This window comes from Microcebus murinus, chromosome 12 (assembly GCF_040939455.1).
Source record: "Microcebus murinus isolate Inina chromosome 12, M.murinus_Inina_mat1.0, whole genome shotgun sequence".
Classification (NCBI taxonomy): domain Eukaryota; kingdom Metazoa; phylum Chordata; class Mammalia; order Primates; family Cheirogaleidae; genus Microcebus; species Microcebus murinus.
This window is the reverse complement of record NC_134115.1, coordinates 37507753-37527391: the sequence shown is the minus strand read 5'-3', so window position 1 is coordinate 37527391 and position 19639 is coordinate 37507753. Positions and strand designations below refer to the sequence as shown.

Here is a 19639-nt window from a genome sequence, read left to right as displayed (position 1 = left end):
CATACTTAAAAAAATAACACATCCCCTGAAAATAAGCCCTAGGGTGTCTTCTTGAGAAAAAATAAATATAAGACCCTGTCTTATTTTGGAGGAAACATGGTACTTCTTTCCCTACCCCCATTATTTTATTATATCACCCTGTATTGTTTTCTTCATAGTACTTACCTGAAATTATCTTGTGCATAAGTTTATTTTATTTTCATCTCTCATACTTTAACCTAAGCTCCCTAACAGTAACATGGCTGCTTACTGGCTGCTCTGTCATCAGAGCCTATAATAATAACTGGCAGTAGGTAGTACTCAGTAAATAATTTGCTGAGTGACTGAAGGTATAATACCCATATGATATCTCTGATACCAGTTTTATTACAATATTTCAATAGACAAAAAATCCAGAATATTAATTTAAATGTATATTCTATTCTAGTTGGCTGTTTAAAAAAAAAGCCTTTTTTATAATCTTTCTTTACAGTTTTTGTGGGAAAATGAAAATAATTCTGTAACTGTTCTTTGATATACATGTATCAATATCAATTTAAAAATGCATCAATATTTTTATTCCTGTCTGTCTGCATTAATTCATACATCACTATGCATTCTGTTTCTTGGCATCTGCTGATTCCAGATTCTCGAGTTTGCAGCATAGCATCACTGAGTTGGGTGCCATATGGCTGCCCGTCTTTGGTCCAAGTTTTGATCAATCAAAGAATGGCAGACTGATTCATGCCATTTTAAAGAAGACAGAGATTTGATGTAGAGCCATCCTACTAAAATATTTTCTTCAAGAAGAATGTGTTCTAAGCATCAATAGGGGAATATAAGCTATGTTTAATACACACACACTTTTCCTCCCTCCCTATCTCCCTCCTTCCCTCTCTCTTTCTCTCTGTCTCTCTCTTTCTCTTTGAACTTAATGGTTGTCTCAGAGAAAAATTGCCAGAAACTTGTTTTAATCCCTAAAGGGAAATACTCCTTCCAAAATTTTAAGTGGTGCTGTGCTCATGTGTGTGACTAAAATTATTCTTTATAAACAGTAGCGAGGGCTTTTATCCCCTGAAGTAGGGTAGTCTATTCTTTTACTGCTAGCAATCTAAAAAACACATTTTGTATTGCTTGCAGTTTAGTGATTTGAAACACCACCAGAAAAAAATATGAGGAAATGCTTTAAAAGTTGTTTTGATTATGATCTAATGGTATAGAAAATATACCAAGAAGTCTGGCCCACATTCTTTCTCTCACTGCAATCCAAATTCTGTTTACTTAGTTATTGTGATAGCTCATCTCACTCCCCAAAGTATAATAACATAGAATAAATGAGATAAAGACATAAAGGTACAGAAGAAGAATCGGAAATGATTACAATCATTCTGAGGGTAAATGTAAATATGGAAAAAAAATTCCAGAAGGTCATCAAATGGTTAATAAACTTGGTCCTGAGTTTATTAGTAGCTGAAGCAAAATGGGTAAAAATTTAGTTTTATGATTTACAGTATCCATGAGATTCATAGTTTTTAAATATCAATTATTTAAGAAAAGCAAAGTTATATTTAGCACCAACGTTTGAGAGAAACATCTGTTTAGGGTTTTATATGAAGATGAATCAGGTCTTTTCTGAACAGGTCTTTAACCATATCTCTACAGTCAATTCTATGGGAATTCTTGGAACTATGCCTTGGAACAAGAACAAGCACTGAAACGCAATTCTCAAAAAAACAGATTCTAAGATGAGCCATACATTCATGTTTAAAATTTGGTTTGCAGAGGTGTCCTAAATTTGTTTTAGTAATAAAAGAAGACTGTGGGCTGTTTGTTTCAGGAACTCCATTATAAAAAGTGCAGTGTTGACAGTGCCATTAAATTTAACAACAGCAACAAAAAGAATGTTTGATAATGCCAGTGTGTGGATGTTACCCATATTTCTCCACTTTAAATTATAGCAATATTGTAGCTAACATATAAGACTACCTGGACACAGATGTGCATTCTTATTCCAACTCTACCACTCACTAGAGGTATGATCATACAGAAGCTCATTTCTTGACTCAAGTTTTTTTTCCCCCTTTAAAAACAAAAAATGAAAGTAATCCCATCCATATCATATACCTTAGTAAAAATTACATGAAATATCACAGGTAAAGACCCCCACTCCCATTCTAACAGTACCTGGCACATAACAGATACTCAGTAATTGGTATATCATGTTCATTTTTACTGCTTTATACACAGTATCAGAATAACATTTGTTGAAAAAGAGTGGTATTGAGAGGAAGGACCGTTTCAGCAACAGGAGTCATTAGGTAAAACATTCAGTGAACCACAGATACTGCAATAAGTAGATAAAATGGGCTGATATCTACTTAGCTAGTACTGGGCCATATCTGCTCTATACCATATTATCCTTTCCACTTGATTCCATAACTGCCTCTAAAAAGAAAAGGATATGCCAAACTTTTCTCTTTCTACAAGAAAGTTTTAATTGAAAACAAGAGTGCTGGGCTGAATACAGGTTCAGCAGATTCCCCGTTAAATTAGAAGGGGCTTTTCGTTTAAGTTCTAGTGTTGATATGTCACTGTGCTCTGTCACTTTGAAAAGCGATAGTGCTTTGTTATCAGCACTGAGCCCTGGCAGGCTTCTGATGTAGACTTAGACTAAAATAGAATGCCAAAATGATGAAGCCGCTGCTTACCTTCAGAAACCTTCAGGCTGTGGTCCTGGACAAAGGTGCTGACATATTGCTCTGTCCAGCCCAGTGGGTTTGATAATCTTTTACTAATCATTTTCACATTTCAGATCATAATTTGAAATCTTAAAAGGGTTGATTGGGTTTTGATTGGGTATAAATATTACTGGTTCCATTTAATTCATGCCATCCAACAGACTACTTCTTAGGCAAATAATTAATGATTCTGGTCTTTTAACATGCAAATTATATTTAGGATATCTTTAAAGAAGGAATATTGTAACTTGAAGAGTCATAGTAGAGCCTGACCTGCCAGTAAACATATTTATTGAGCAAACATTGTTTGTGTGCCAATCTTTTGCCAGACACTAAGATAGGTGCTTGGAATAGAAAGACATAAAAGAGTTCCTGTCCTAAAGCAGAGATACATATAGAAATAGGTAATTATAAACTAATGCAGCTGGTGAAATATTATGCATAGAATATTACTGAAGCACAAAAAGCAATTATCTTGATATCTCTTAGGAAGAAAGTAACAGAAATAGTGCCTATCTAACCAGTATCCTTGTTCCTAATTACTAGCTCAGCAAATTCTATGTATGGCTGAATATTTATATTGATATGACATTACCTTTCTTGGCTAGGAACAAGATTTCTCTTAGGAACAGTTGAACAAGCATATTCAAATGAAGAATTTTTAGAGGAAAAGTGAAAATGTATTCGAGGACTTGTCATTATTATTCCTCCTCACCTCTAACCTCCTTCCCTGCACACACACACAATTTAACTCTTTATACACTGAGGTAGTCCAATCTTTTTGTCTTTGACTACATAGAAAGGAAATCCCTTTTGAAAATGCTTTCCTCTAGCACTTTTTTCTATTCAGCATGCTTCTCCACATTAAACTCTAATAGATATAATAAGCATATAACTAAAGGAAATTTAAAACAATACACAATGTGAAAGGAAAACAATATCTTTACCAGATATGCTGTTTTTTAAAAAATAGATCTGCTTTTAATATACTTGTATATTGTTTTCAAAGTTCCCTCCCCTCTGAGGGTAGTATTTTAACAACACAGTGGTCCTACTCTGAGTTTTCATCACTGAGTATTTGTTTATTTCATACTAATGAAATAAACTTGTTTATTTCATACTAGTTTATTTCATACTAATTTCTAAACCACAAATTGAAAACGGTAAGAGTGTGAACCTTTCAATTGACATCACATGTTATACTATCTTTTCAGTGCATTTTATCAAGGGCAGCACTTTTGGATAGTTTAAAATTTGGTTCTCTCTAATCTGTAGCCTCTGAAATATTCAGCTCCTACGTAAAAGCAAATAAAGGTAGAATCTTTTTGTTTTTTAAATTTTACTTTTAAATATTTATTTATTTTTATTTTAGCGTATTATGGGGGTACTAGTATTAAGGTTACATATATTGCCCATGCCCCCCTCCCCCCTCGAGTAAGAGCTTCAAGCGTGTCCATCCCCCAAACGTTGCACATCTTACTCGTTGTGATTGTATATATCCATCCCCTCCTATCCCCTCCCACCCTCCCAACACCCAATAAATGTTACCCCTATATGTCCACTTAAGTATTGATTTGTTAATACCAATTTGCTGGTGAGGACATGTGGTGCTGGTTTTTCCATTCTTGGGATACTTCCCTTAGTAGAATGGGTTCCAGCTGTATCCAGGAATATACAAGAGGTGCTATATCAATCTTTTACAGCATCAATAAAGTTTTCAAAAATGAATCAGTGTATGTTTGAGTCCCATCTCTCTGTGAGCAAATCCCCAGGATAAATCATTCCCGCGCTGGGCAGGAGTCCCCAGGGCAATATGTGTCTCAGTCCAGGGGGCTACATCTGTATAAACTGGCTACTCAAAGTAAAGGAAAGACAAACCCATTTTCCCATATTTATAAATGCTGCCACGTATATTTTTCATTTTACCATTTATTTGTCTTCTTTAACTTTATTAAGTTCATAAGGGTGAGAATTTGTTCATCATATGTATAGTTGTATCACAGTACCTAGACCAACAGTGAGCATTCAGGAAATATTTACTGAATAAATAAATGCCGGTCTTTAGAGGCTGTGAGTAAAGAAGGGAACTGGAGTTGTATCCAGACTTGAAAGACAACAGCACATATATACTGAAGACAAAGGTAAAAATGATAAGGAGGACGTAGATAACTAAAAGTGCTCCTGCATGCCTAAGCAGAAAGATCACAGCGAGGTTTACACTTTCCCTATTTATGAGCTGGCATTAGGCTGGTAATGGTTATCACATTTTTCCCCTTAAGCAGGGAACTTTAAAAAGTATTGCTCCTGGACAAAACTTGGGTAGTAAATAAAGTGTAATGTCTTACAGTGTTATTTAGAACCTCAATTTAAAATGGAGCACTTCTTCCTAACTGGTAAGTAATAGTCACAAATTTATATATTGTGTCAGTAATAACCATCTTATTAAACTGTTATCCCCTTTGACAATAAATATTACCATCTGATTTCTCTTACCCTCCTATTTCCCAATTGTGGTTTTAGGTGCTTGCTGGTAAAGGAGTGACTGACTTTACCTCTCTAAACAAAACCAAATGAGAAATGGCTTTGATGCTGCCATGGGGGTAATTGAGGATGACTAATTTGGGTAAATAAAGAACATGTGATTACTATGTCCTCATTCTTTCAGTATTGTATAAATAATACTCTTAAAATGTCAAACAGATCATAAGAATATGTATAATATTTCTAGTCATATTTTATGGAGAAACACGAACAAGTTGTAGCTGTCAGAATGATCCTCCTTACTAAGCAAAACAATGAACACAGCAATAAGATGTATGAGATCAGCAATTTCTAAGAGAACTGCCTTTTGCTTCTGTTTTTGAATATTCTGCCTTAAACTATTATTTTATAGCCATTTCGTGTGTGTTTGCCTCGTCTGTGTTTTCTCTATAGCTACGTTGTGGGTTTAACAATTTTATCACAATTCTGAAAAGAATGAGCTTGATGTATTTTATATGAGAATTAGTATGACTCAACTTCCATCTTAAGTAAATATATAATCAAAAATATGAGAGACAATTACAGACAAGTGCATTTTATTTTTATTTTTTTCAAGAAACATTAACACAAATTATTCTGGATCCGTCTGCCTTCTTCCTTCTCTTCTATCCTCCTTCCCCACCAAAAAATGCATACATGTATAATTATTAAGATAAATGTCATCATCTACTCAGAGCTCATCGTATGGTCTTCATGAATTTACATGGTTAGTGACTGAGAGAATATTATAATATTAAGGTAGATTTATAAGTACAAAAACAAAACAAAATTAAATTATATATGACAGATTATATGGAATTAAGTGTTTGAAACATATATTTTTGTAAAATCTAAAGGTCATGTCATATATTATTTTTGTTCAAGGGGAATAATGCATTTGAAAAATAGGCAGTATTAATTAGAAGGAAAAACTGAAACTGAAAAAATAGTCAAAATAATATAGAGCATCAAAATAAAACAGGAAAAACCATAGTGCAATGAGGTTATCAAATCATTCCTTTGATGACTCTGAGAAAGAGCTAATATTAATGTGGTATTAATTAATGCTGAATCATGATTACCAGCATCTTGTTTGAAAATGAAAACAAGAGTTTAGAGACCTACCTTAAAGCCATCACTGGGAACCATTAAGAAATCTAAAAATAGTATTTTAATTATGTCATTCACAATTATTTATGTATTGCCAGTAGGTTCAAAATCTATGGACTGTTTGGGATAAAGAAATGAAGACAGCATATGCTCTCCTTAAGGAGCCTTCATTCTATCAAAGAAAAGAAAAATATAAATGAGTAATAGCAATGCTATCTATTTACAAAATGAATATAGATACTACCTACTTATTATATACACATGGCAACACTTATATTCATAAACCAAACCAGAGATGCTGACCACCTATTTGAAATTCTTCATCATTGTTTTCAATCAGTTCTTTGATATTTGGTGGTGGCTATACAACTGAAGGGAAGAATGTGGTAAAAACAAAATATTTAAATAAATCACAAAATAGCCATTTCAGGAAAGGTTTCACTAGTTCATAAGCAGCCAGTCCTCTCATGCCATGTTATTTTGCAGCTAATTAGACAGTAAAAAGTAGTTTTTTCAATGATTGCACCAAAGTGCTAATGTGTACTTGTGGGATGCAAGACTAGAATGCAAGATTGAAATGAAAGGCTTATTTGAAATAAATCACTAATCATCCATCTGTTATGGGTTTCAAACTCTACCAGCCTGCAAAATTATCTGAACCACATAATCTACTTTAATATTTTCTCCTAGGTTCATGGGGAGTCCCAGCACAGACCCAAAGTTGCGATGAGTTGGAAAGCCTTTTTATGTAGTTTTCTTGAATTCTCAAGGAAATTTGGTTTGTCAGTCTCAAATGAATCTTTTGGCCACTACTACAGCTGTGTTTCTAGATAGGTGGGGACCTAAAGAATGCATGACTGCATGCTTTGAAAACCAGCATGCAGAAAGGCCAGTTCCAAATTTCAGAGGGAACTGGGCAGGACACCAGTTAGGATCTAGGCGCAGTAAGGACAAGTTGTTAGTGTTTAATTCTAGGCTCTGGAGCAATCCAACTTTCACTTGCCTTAGGTCTTGATATTTTAGAAATTTGGCAACTGAATGGTCTTGGTGTATAGTTTATACCATCATAGAAATCTCTTCAGATTTTATATATAACTCAGACCTTTTAACTCAAAACATGTAAGAGTTCTTTCCCCATCCCCACTCTGAATTATACTCATTTTATGCTTCTTCCTACCTCTCGTGCATATATTCTATACTCATTTAGATTTTAAATTCTTTAAGGGAAAGAACCACATCCAAGACTTTGCCTTATTCATGCTTGTATCCCTAGTGCTTAATACAGGATCTGGCACATAGTGATTGATTATTAACACCAATAGTTAATCTATACTGTGAAATTATTTTTATATTAATGTAAATTTTTCCAGACATATATATATATAATATGTATATGTGTATGTGTGTGTGTGTATATATATATCTCAGTCATGTATTTGTATTAAGGTATTAATATCTACAAGTATCAATATACATATAGTCTTCTGTAAACTCTAGTAGCCATAATATCAACACAACAAAGAATACATCTTATTTAAAAGATTTATGCTCAGTAAGTTAAACATAGAATTGCCATATTACTCAGCAATTCTGCTCCTAGGTATCTACTCAAAAGAATTTAAAACAGGTATATAAAACAAAAACTTGTACACAGATTGCAGCACAGTTCACAATAGCCAAGAGGTAGAAACAACCCAAATTTCCATCAACTAATGAATAGATAAACAAAATGTGGCATCATATGTATTAATACAAGGATTATTATTCAGCCATAAAAAGAATGAAATATTGATATATGCTACAACATAAATGAACCTTGAAAACTTGATAGTAAATGAAGAAGCTGGACACAAAAGACAACATATTATGCAATTCTATTTATATAAAATATCCAGAATAGAAAAAGCCATAAAGATAGAAAGTATAATAGTTGTTTCCAGGGAAAGGGAATTAGTGAATATTGGATTTTGAGGGGGGATGATGAAAATGTTTTCAAACTAAATAGAGATGATGGTTTCACATCATTATAAGTATACTAAATGCCACCAAATTGTACACTTTAAAATGGCCAAAATGGAAAATTTTGTGTTATGTCTATGTTACCACAATAAAAATATGTATGCTGGAATTGCTATTAAAAAAAAATAGATTTATAGGAAACGGAAGTAAGCGGCGGGGTCGGCTGACGGTAACTGGGCTGAGGAGCTGTTTGCAGAGCGTCTGAAGATGAATGCCAGAGGACTTGGATCTCAGCTAAAGGACAGTATTCCAGTTACTGAACTTTCAGCAAGTGGACCTTTTGAAAGTCACGATCTTCTTCGGAAAGGTTTTTCCTGTGTGAAAAATGAACTTTTGCCTAGTCATCCTCTTGAATTATCAGAAAAAAATTTCCAGCTCAACCAAGATAAAATGAATTTTTCCACGCTGAGAAACATACAAGGTCTATTTGCTCCACTGAAATTACAGATGGAATTCAAGGCAGTGCAGCAGGTTCAGCGTCTTCCATTTCTTCCGAGCTCAAACCTTTCACTGGATATTCTGAGGGGTAACGATGAGACTATTGGATTTGAGGATATTCTTAATGATCCATCACAAAGTGAAATAATGGGAGAACCACACTTGATGGTGGAATATAAACTCGGTTTACTGTAGTGCATTGTGCTGTTTGTGAAAATAGAGGGGCTGCATCTTGTTTATAGTTGTCTTTTTACTGTAATTTGATGTATACAACATTAAAAGTACTGACATGAGAATTTTTGCAAAAGTTGTATCAGTGATTATTTGAACTTATTTGGGTCTTTGGTTTATGGCCATGTGACAATCGAAAGCACTGAAGGGACATGATTTTAAAGTTCCTAATTTATATTAAAACAATAGCTTTCTATGTCTTTAAAAAAATGTTGTTCCTGAATTATAAAATGGTCCACAGATTCCCATTTATCCTATTTTCTATGTATTCCATAAATTTAATTTTGAATAACCATTATCAGTAGTTGAGTCTGTAAACTTTATAATAGTATCTTTTAGAATAAACATTTGTAATTGATTTCAGTGGTAACACTTCAAATTGAATGTAATATATTTATCTTGTTTCAGTATAGTCCGTTAATACTCATAAGAATAATATTCAGTATATTGATACTATTTTAGAATTATAGCTATTCTCTGATTCTTTCAGGTTGAAAAGTATAAGTTCAGAGGGTTTGATTTTAGTCTTATCTTTAAAGTGTAAAATTAAATCAGTCACCAAATGTAGGTTAAGCTGTTGTACTTCATAGACTTAATATGTATTTAATGTATTACCAAGCAACAGTGTTAAAGAAAAGTCAAACTAATTTTTCCTTGTTTTTAATTTATATATCGCAAAATGCTTAACTTTTTAAAAAAATTATTAGAACATTTATGTATACACTATGCATCCATGAGCTAATTCCATAGTAATTTATTTAAAAATAAGTTTTTACCATGGTTCTTTCTTGTAAGGTATTCTTTATGAACCCGGTATAGAAAAATTTACGATTTTTAGAACATTAGTGAATGGGTCATCTTTGACAATTAAAAAATGTATTTTGGTTATCAATATTTTAGTAGCATCTTTTATTAAATAAGTTACTGATTTGAAACATAAAAAAAAAAAAAAAAAAAAAAAAAAAAAAAAAAAAAAAAAAAATAGATTTATAAAAACAAAAACAATCTTCAACTCATTACTTCTTCTAGGGGTATCTAACAATTATGTTTCAGATGCCTTGCTTCAATAATGTGAACTTTAAAGGAAATTCAATCTATTGAAAGCTCTATATAAATGGAAATACCACAGAATAATTAATTCTTAGTCAAAAATGATTCTCTGTTCTCCACAGTCCACATATCCATCATTTCTTTAGTAATTGATCTGGTGGGTGTCTTCCTTTTTGAGAAAAAATATTTTAATTAATATGGAAAATCCAAATATGTTCATTGATAGTTAATTTTTCAAAGCAAATAATTTTAAAAAATATATTTACCTGCCATTGTATTAAAGTTCCTGTATTAACATGATCATTACTACTCAATTTCATACCATTGGAGGGAGAAGATTAATGTAAATTAATACCATAGAAGATGGAGTCATAAATACCAAAAGAGCGGTTTCGAGTGAATGATATGATATAGTTAAGAGATTATGATTAGACTATTATGCATCTAGGCAAGCTGCAAACAGGAAACAATTTGAAAAAGAAACCACAAAAGTAATCCCATTTATAATAAGATACAAACAAAATAAAATACCTAGGAATAAACTTAAAAGAAATGTAAGGCATCTACAATAAAAACTTAAAACATTGATGAAAAAATTGAAAAGGACACAAAAAAATGGAAAGATATTCCATGTTCATAGACTATAAGAATCATTATTATTAAAATGTCCATACTACCCAAAGCAATCTACAGATTTAGTGTAATCTCTATTAAAATACCAATGACTTTCTTCACAGAAATAGAAAAAATAATCCTAAAATGTATATGGAACTACACAAAATACCCAGAATAGCCAAAGTCATGCAGCAAAATAAAACAAAACTAAAGGAATCACCTTTCCTGACGTTGAATTATACTACAGAACTGTGATAACCAAAATAGCATGGTACTGGCATAAAAACAGAGACACATAGATCAATGGAACAGAATAGAGAACTCAGAAATAAAACTATTCACCTACAGTGAATTTAGTTAGACAAAGGTGCAAAGAACATGCATTGGGGAAATGATACTTTCTTCCATAAATGATGTTGGGGAAACTTTATATGCAGAAGAATAAAAATAGCCCTTCATCTCTTGCTATATTAAAAAATGATATCAAAATGGATTAAAGACTTAAATCTAAGACCTGAAACTACTAAAAGAAAACATTGGGGAAGCACTTCAGGACATTGGTCTGGGAAAATTATTGAGTATCTTGCAGTGAGGTATACTATGGAAGCAAATTTAAAAAAAACAAAAAAAAATAAAAAAAAAAGAAAATTATTGAGTAATACCTCAAAAGCACAGGCAACCAAATCAAAATAGACAAATGGAATCATATCAAGCCAAAAAGCTTCTGCACAGCAAAGGAAACAATCAGCAAAGTGAAGAGACAACCTACAGAATGGGAGAAAATATTTGCAAAATTGAACTTTTGATATGGGTCTAGAAAAATTGATAGGATTCCGATAGTTCACTGTATAGTGAGATGGGATAGTGAGCATTCCAGGTGTCTAGAGAAGATGGAAAATCATTTAGGTATTCTATGTTTCCCATGTGATTGATTGAAAGAGCTCCACTCTGTAATTGTACCCACTCTGACAAATTCTGCATGCTCAGAGCTAAGAGGTAGTTTCAAAAGGCAAATCTGTTCAACCTAATAATGATAGCAAGTACTTTTATATAGTGGTTACTCTGTTCCAGGTACTGTTGTAAGTGCTTAAGGACTCATTCAGTCATCATGATAATTTTGTAAGGTATTTGCTACCACTGACAAAAAATCCTTTCAAACATTGTAAGAAAATCAAACTGAATCTTATCATGAGTTGTCAGTATCTTCATTCTCACATTCAAACCAAATCACTTACACACAAAAGCAACAATCATTTATCCAATTACTATAGATACCTAGTATTTGTCACATATTCTCTCACCACTCCATTCCCTCGTCTATACCATTTCTGTGGGCTGAAATATGCCCCAACTACCTTTATACCTCAGCCATGTTGTTGCATAAATCAGTAATGTAGTTTTTTATACTGCTGAGTAGACTTTGATACCAGGGATATATCACATTTCTCATTTAGTTAAAATTTCATGTCTAGGGTTTGCTAGCATTTATAAAGCTGCTTAAACTTTCAAATACAATTCTTTGTGTGAACATTTATTTTCATTTTGATTGGGTAAATGCCTGAGAGAGGAATTCTTGGTTCATATGGACACTGCATGTTTGACTTCCAAAGTGGCTTTGTCATGTTGTCTTTCCAACAGCAAAGTGAAGAGTTCCGGTTGTTCTTCATCTTCAACAAAACTTTATAAGTCTTATCAATTTTAACTTTTTTACTAATTGTGTAGTGCTATTGGACCAGTATCAGGCTGCAGCCCAGAGTTTGGGGACCACACTTGTGCTTTTGGTTTGTAATTTGCTAATGATCAATGTTGAGCATCTTTTCATGCATTTATTTTCCATTCATAGAACTTCATTGGTGAACATAATACAATTTAAAAAGTATTTTTAATCAGCTTTTTGGTTTTATATTAATGTGTTCTAAGATTCTTTATATGTTCTAGATATGCGTTTTATTACATACATGTATTGCAAATGATGTTGGTCTTAGACTTATTTTGATACTAGTGTCTTTTGAAGACTAAAAGTTTGTTGTTTTTCCTTTTTACTTGCGACCAGTTTGTCTTTTTTTGTTGTTTTAAGCTTGTTATGTCCAATCTAAGAAATCACTGAATCCAAGTTCACACAGACTCTCAGCAAATATTTTCTTCTATAAATTTTATATTTTCAATGGGGAAAAAATTGTACAATGACAGATTTTTTTTTCCCCTGCATTACTGTGAAGATATCTTTACATTGCCTTCTGGTTTGACTGGTTTCTGATAAGTCTCCTTTTTTTTTTTTTTTTCTTTTGTTCACCTGTATGCAGTATTTCTTTTTCATAATTTTCTCTTTTTAAAAATTTTTTATTTTTAATTATTAGTGACCTTCCACAGTTCCACTATGATACTTCTTGGAATGATTACTTTTATTCTTCTTGGAATTCTTTTTCTTCTTTTATCTCTGGGTTTATGTTTTTCAATAACTTGGAAAATTTCTGGCTGTATTTCTTCACATATTTTATTCTTTTCCAGTGCCCTCCCTTTTCTAGCAGCATAAGCACATAAATTGACGTTATGTCAATTTTTTTCGGTGTTTTTTTAAAGCTTTCTCAGGTCCTGAGAAACCTTTCTACTAAGGGTAATTTAGCTTTCAAACTAAGGAGATATCCTTCTGAGGATTCTGACTGAAGTCTGGGTCTTGTATTACAAGGTTTTTTCCACTGTGACGGGTAGAAACATGAATTATTTCCAGCCCTGGGAGAGCTCCAGGAATTTTTCTACTCTTTTTCTGTGCTGCTTTGCCTGGCCTCTGGTAATTTTCTGTTATGAATGCACAGAGCAGTATTCAATGACGGACTTGGTGGGGTACCCTGCAGAATTGTCCATCTTTGCAGCTTACAGAATTGTCCATCTTTGCAGCTCTCTTATTCTGCCCCACATAATCTAGTTTCTTCAACTCCTCTAACATTCGATCTTTATTTCCTCAAGTTAATAAGATGGCTGGCTTCTCTTTAGGGTGATTATCCCTTTTCTGGTCTAGAAACTTCTTCTCTGCAGTTAGTTGGTGAAATTGACTAGCTTATCATTTTTGTTTCAGTTATTTCAGGGATCATAGTCCTGTGCTGTCTGTTGTCTAATACTGTAAACAATGTCATTTCATATATTTTGTCTGGAGTTCAGTTGCATAAAACAGGAAAGCCTTTGTTTTCCATCCTAGCCAGAAGTTCTAGTCTGATTTAACATGCCGAGTTTAAGAGGTTGGTAGAATATACAGCAAGAGTGAAAAAAGGCAAATATTGTACTCAGAAAGGACCTAATTATATAAAAATTCTAATCAATCCTGTAACTATAATAATTGAAGATAGAGAAACTCTTACTTGGGAAAGAGTACATATTAAAGAAAGGACAAAGACTAAAGACATTCTTGGGAAGTTATCACACATAAGAGAAGAAAGATTTTTAAGAAATAGATAACCATGTAGGACAAAAACCAAAACAATTTTAAGAAATTTGGGGTCATTCTAATAATTGGTTGGTATGTAATGGAAGATTTTTTCCCTAAAAATTCCAGCAAGTTTTTTATTTGAATTTCTTAAAAAGAATATTATTTTCCAATGAAGTGACAGTTGGTATCAAACATTTGTTCCTACTGGCAAGATAGTGACATGGTGCCACCACAAGTGCCCACGATTCAAATGTTGTCTAGACAGAAGGGAACGTTTAAAACTTCCTATTTCTCACTCTCATTAAGTTCTACATAAGAAAATACACCTTGCACACTATGCAAGTAATCTGGCATACGTTTCACACAAATGGAAAACATAGGCGATAATTCCATAACATATGGTAAGTAGAATCAATTGATTAAAGTAGATTAGAAATTGTTCAAGAGAATAATCTATACTCCTTTCATAAAAGTAAAATTGAAAATTTGAATAGTGATTTCATTCTTTCAATGCACACATGCATAGACCTATATAAAATGATTAAATTATTATACCAAATTAAATCTATCAAGCCATAAAGAATTTTACCAGGCTAATTTGTTAAATATTATATTTTAATTAGCATGGTAAAAATATTAAGCAGATGTAAACTGCAAACTTTTGATCCAATACATCTTAAAATGCATCCTTAACTCCAACTTTGACAGTTCACTGGAAGATGAAGGAATTTTATTTCAAAATAAAAGTGAACATCTAATTAAATCTAAACTACAAGTATCTGGAGCACTGTAAATTATACTTAAATTGCCAAACTTCAGATGATCAGAAATCATATAGAACTGATCACGTTAATTATTCTGAGAATATTGATTATTTATTTAAACTCATTTGGAAATTCCGCAAAGAAAGATTTTGAAATGCTGTAAATAATTCATTGCATTTTTTTAGAAGGAGATTTCAAGTAAAAGTACATCTCAGGGATATAAGGATGACACCATCAGATCTTTATTAATTTATTGTGTTATTAAAATCATGTCCAATTATAGGTCAACTGTGGTTACACATTTCTGAGAACTATCCATCATTCCTCAAGGTTAGAGTGACTAAATAGTGAAGCATCTGCAGAGAAATTGTAGTGTGTATCTTTAAATATTGTTTCCAAACTTACAGTAATTCTATTTATGAAGTAAATGTAAACATTTATTTTTAAATTATATAATGCCATGGTATAACCCCTTTGAAAAGCACTTTGATCTTAATCCATGTAACATGTAGGTACGCATACTCTATGACCTAGCCTTAGTAAATGCCCCAGGGTAATTTATGTACATGTGTACCCAAATACATACACAAAAACATTCATAAAAGTACTGTCAGTAGTTTGAAATTTAAGAAAAAGAGCTCAAATGCCTACCGCCAGTAGAATCCACATGTTAATTGTGGTTTTGATGTTATAATATTAGAGGAGAATAAAAATAATTTATAACACTCTTGAGTATAACTGTAGCTTACAAATGTAAGTTGAGCTAAAGAAGCAAGACAGAAAAATAAATACAATGTGATTTTTTTTATGTTTCAAAAATAAGCAAATCTCAACTTCATTCTTTGAGATGCAAGTGTTTAATAAAAGAGGACAAGGGAATTATGACTGTATAAGTTAAGATAGGATTCTCAGAGTGAAGAGATGTGAAGTTGGAAAGGGACATAGGGGTTCTAGAGAGAAGCAATGCTCTTTGTCTTGAGCTAGGTGGTGCTAACATGGACAAATACTTTTAATTATTTTTAGAACAGTAAAGTTGTATTTGATCTACTTGTCTCTATGTTTTTTACAATAACAAAAAGTTTACAAAAGACAACACTTCAGAAACATATGACCTACTAATATTAGGTATATAACAGAATTCCAAGCCCTTTTATACAAATCTCTACCTATTATACAAACATAATGAGTGAGATGTGCAATGAAAAAAATAAAAAAATCTCTACCTATTTGACTTTCTATGCCTCATTTTTATAATTTGTTATGCAAATATTAAGCATTTCTCTTTATATTTCTGAACAGAATAACCTATGATTTAATCTCCTTTTTCCGAAAAAAATTTTTTTCACAAACTCAGCTCTGTCGATTCCCCCATATGTTTCTTTCATATCTTACTATGAATAATTTATTCCTCCCAAATTTATAGGAGAAAACATGAATTTTTATTTGAGACATCATCACTGTAACTCATAGAAGTTGCATTTTTGTTATTTACTTGCAATTTATTAAGTTTTACCTTATGAAAAGAGGAAACAGACCACATTATTCTGCTGTTGCTAATACACATAGGCACTAGTCATCTTTGATTAAAATATAACAGTCCAGGATGGGATTATTGTATGATTTATGATTAAAGGCAGGGGTATAGGCTACAGAGAGAAAAAGAGAAGAAAATCCAAGACTATGAAATAATTAAAAATAAGTATCAGAGAGGACCAGATACTCAGATCTTCCAAAGGACAATGATATGATGTCTGTGCATGATTTTCAATTTTTATTAAAATGTCTATCCACCAAGAACTAATTCAAAAAGTAGTAAATGATTGAGAGGATTGAAGTTCTGCTAGCAGCCTGCATAAAATACAGTCAATATAATAAAACCTAAAACAATTAAAATTATAACAAAATATCAAAGACAATATAGTGAAGACCAATGAAGACAAAAATGACTGCACATTAAGAATAGAATGGTAGTTGTCCTTATATGCCTGAGACCAATTTGGTATTTGGTTTGTATGAATCTCAAGGGACAATATGGAATAATCAAATAGTTTCTGGCAAAGGGAAAGTAAGCTTTCTAGTTGAGCTCAGATAGTTTCTAACAAATGTTGCATATCCTGTGAGAATTTTGTGCAATTTAAATGATGTAGCACATGAAAAGCTCTTAAAACCAATACTTCAAAATTGTAAAGGAGAATAAATATTAGTGTAATTAATAAACTTTGAAGTTTATTAAAATAGATTAACTTATTTGCATGGTTATTAATAAACTTTTGAATGCTAATTAGATCTGTTCTATCCAAATCCATACTAGAAAGAAATGCACTGGTTAAGAATTCCAATGCTTAAAATAGTATTTTTGGCTAGGCAACAGGGTTGATAGGATGATCAGAGAAAATAGAGACTAGAAGATGAAGATGAAAGGAAATTAATTAGTTTGGGATATATTGCGTTTGAGAGACCTGTGGGGGATTCAGCTAGAGATTTTTGATAGAAATATACTCCAAGGGGAGGTATGGATTCAAAAAAAATGAGTAATATGTATTAGGCAGTAGTTTAATCTCTAAGAATTAAGGATAATGTTTAAATAAATGAAATAGAATTTGAGAGTAAACGGTGAAGGGTAGAACCTAGGCATATTTGCTACACTATTTTGATTTTTGAGACTAAAGCAAAAGAAAGAGAATGTGAGAGAGGGAGAGAGATGGGGTGAGAGGAAGGAAGGAGGAGAGGAGGAGGAAGGAAAAGAAACTATTGGTAAGTGGAAGCCCTCATACAGCTTTTAGACACAGCTGAATCCAAGGGCTACTTCATTGGCCTCAAGAAACTGGTTGTCTTCGTGTCTCAATGGGTAAGTGGGACTTTTCCCTTTGCTGGCTGTTTTAAAGCTGGCTCTTTCCTCCTGGTAACAAACAGCAGATCTTTCCAGGCTTAGAAACCCACAGTTCATAAAAATAGCCTAATCCTTTTTAACTTTCACTGCCATGGGTTGTCTGTCCATCCATGAATGATCGATTGCTATAGCTAAGGGCATTCAACACTCCGGTGGTCCCATCTTGGGTCACCTGCCCTCTCCTCAAGTCAGCCCAGGTGAAGCACATACATGAGCTGAGAGTTAGGGTGGAATTGTTACAAAGGAAAGGGCACAGAGGCATGGGCAGGCAACAATGGCAAATGCCAATCTCTTCTGAGAAAAATCAAGATTTGAGGGATGAGCTGAGAAGTAAAATATTAATACAGAGGAAAACAGAGTAGGAGTCAGAGAGATGTGAAGCAGGAAAACAGGGTGTCTCAGGAGTTGAAGAAAATTTTAAGGAAGGATCTGGCAGGACTGTCCAATGCTTCAAGTATGTATCTAAGTGAAAACAGTCCTTCAAAGTTTGCTTTGGAAAGGCAAGTGCTTTAACAAGGGCAGTATCCATGAAGGTAAAAGCCAAACTTCTGTGAGGACAGGGAAGACATCTTGAGAATTACAGATAAACAGAGAGATAGCCAGAACAGGACTTAGATAAATACGTCGTGGCAAGGAAATATTAAACACACCGTAATCTAATATTTGTTACTAAAATGCCCATAGGAAATTACATTCAATTTGTGAAATTGATATTTATAATTAAACCAAATATCTCCTCTCCAATATGCAAGAGACATAAATATTTAGCAAATGTGATTTTTCAGATGTGTATGGTAACTGCTTTCTTTCTTTCTTTCATTTTTTTTTTTTTTTTTGAGACAGAGTCTCACTTTGTTGCCCAGGCTAGAGTGAGTGCCGTGGCGTCAGCCTAGCTCACAGCAACCTCAAACTCCTGAGCTCAACCGATCCTAGTGCCTCAGCCTCCCGAGTAGCTGGGACTACAGGCATGCGCCACCATGCCCGGCTAATTTTTTCTCTATATATTAGTTGGCCAATTAATTTCTTTCTATTTATTTTATTTTATTTTTTTAACGATTTCTGCTTGAGTTTAATTTCAGGGCTAATGCTGTCAGCAATCCAAGGTAAACATTAATGTCTTTCCCTGCATTCAAGTCCATTGTCCAAAAGCTGTAACCGAACTTAATTGGATAGTTTCTTAAGCTTCCACATACTTTTTTTTTTTCGGCATATTATGGGGGTACAGATTTTAAGGTTTCAATAAATGCCCCTTTCTCCCCCTCCCCCCAAAAGTCTGAGTCTCCATATAGTAGAGACGGAGTCTCGCTCTTGCTCAGGCTGGTTTCAAACTCCTAACCTCGAGCCATCCGCCCGCCTTGGCCTCCCAGAATGCTAGGATTATAGGCGTGAGCCACCGTGCCTGGCCTTTGGTAACTGCTTTCTTTTAATAACATATAGGAGAACATCAGATAGTAAAGAAAAATTACCTGTAATTAAATATAATCTTTGCCTAAAGTAACAATTATTCACATATTTATTATTCTATGATAATATATTATTCTCCAAGAAAAGAGTAATGGTTTTTAAAAATAATGACATTTATAACCCTCAATTCATTATTTTTCTTGATTTTCACCTAATTTTTGGTTGAGAAAAGGGAGCTGTGAAGGGTCTGTTTTTAACAACATGAATAAATTGTGGTTAACTTAGGTCACTTTCTTAAAATTGTGAATATTAGTGTTGTTTTCTGCTATATACATGCAGATAGCAAGTTGTGCCCTTAAGTTTTTCCACCTTGCCTATCAAATATTCTTTTGCAGAGTAGCTAAATTCAGGTTATAAATGTCAGGGAACTTGCTTATTAGATAGAGGGAGGGGACACAGC

The 19639-nt window shown here is 33.1% G+C and overlaps 2 protein-coding genes across 41 annotated transcripts in view; both read left to right on the top strand.

Annotated features, from left to right (window-relative positions):
• Positions 1-19639, top strand: part of PTPRD (protein tyrosine phosphatase receptor type D) — a 2082753-nt gene that overhangs the window by 958253 nt on the left and 1104861 nt on the right. The window lies entirely within an intron of this gene.
• On the top strand, positions 8506-9111 carry LOC142874284 (proteasome maturation protein). The gene has a single exon (XM_076008694.1). It carries the CDS (start codon positions 8574-8576, stop codon positions 8997-8999), a length of 426 nt encoding a protein of 141 aa, XP_075864809.1. The 5' UTR covers positions 8506-8573; the 3' UTR covers positions 9000-9111.

Coding starts and splice junctions, on each gene's coding strand:
- LOC142874284 (XM_076008694.1), top strand. CDS start 8,574: ATGAATGCCAGAGGACTTGGATCTCAGCTAAAGGACAGTATTCCAGTT.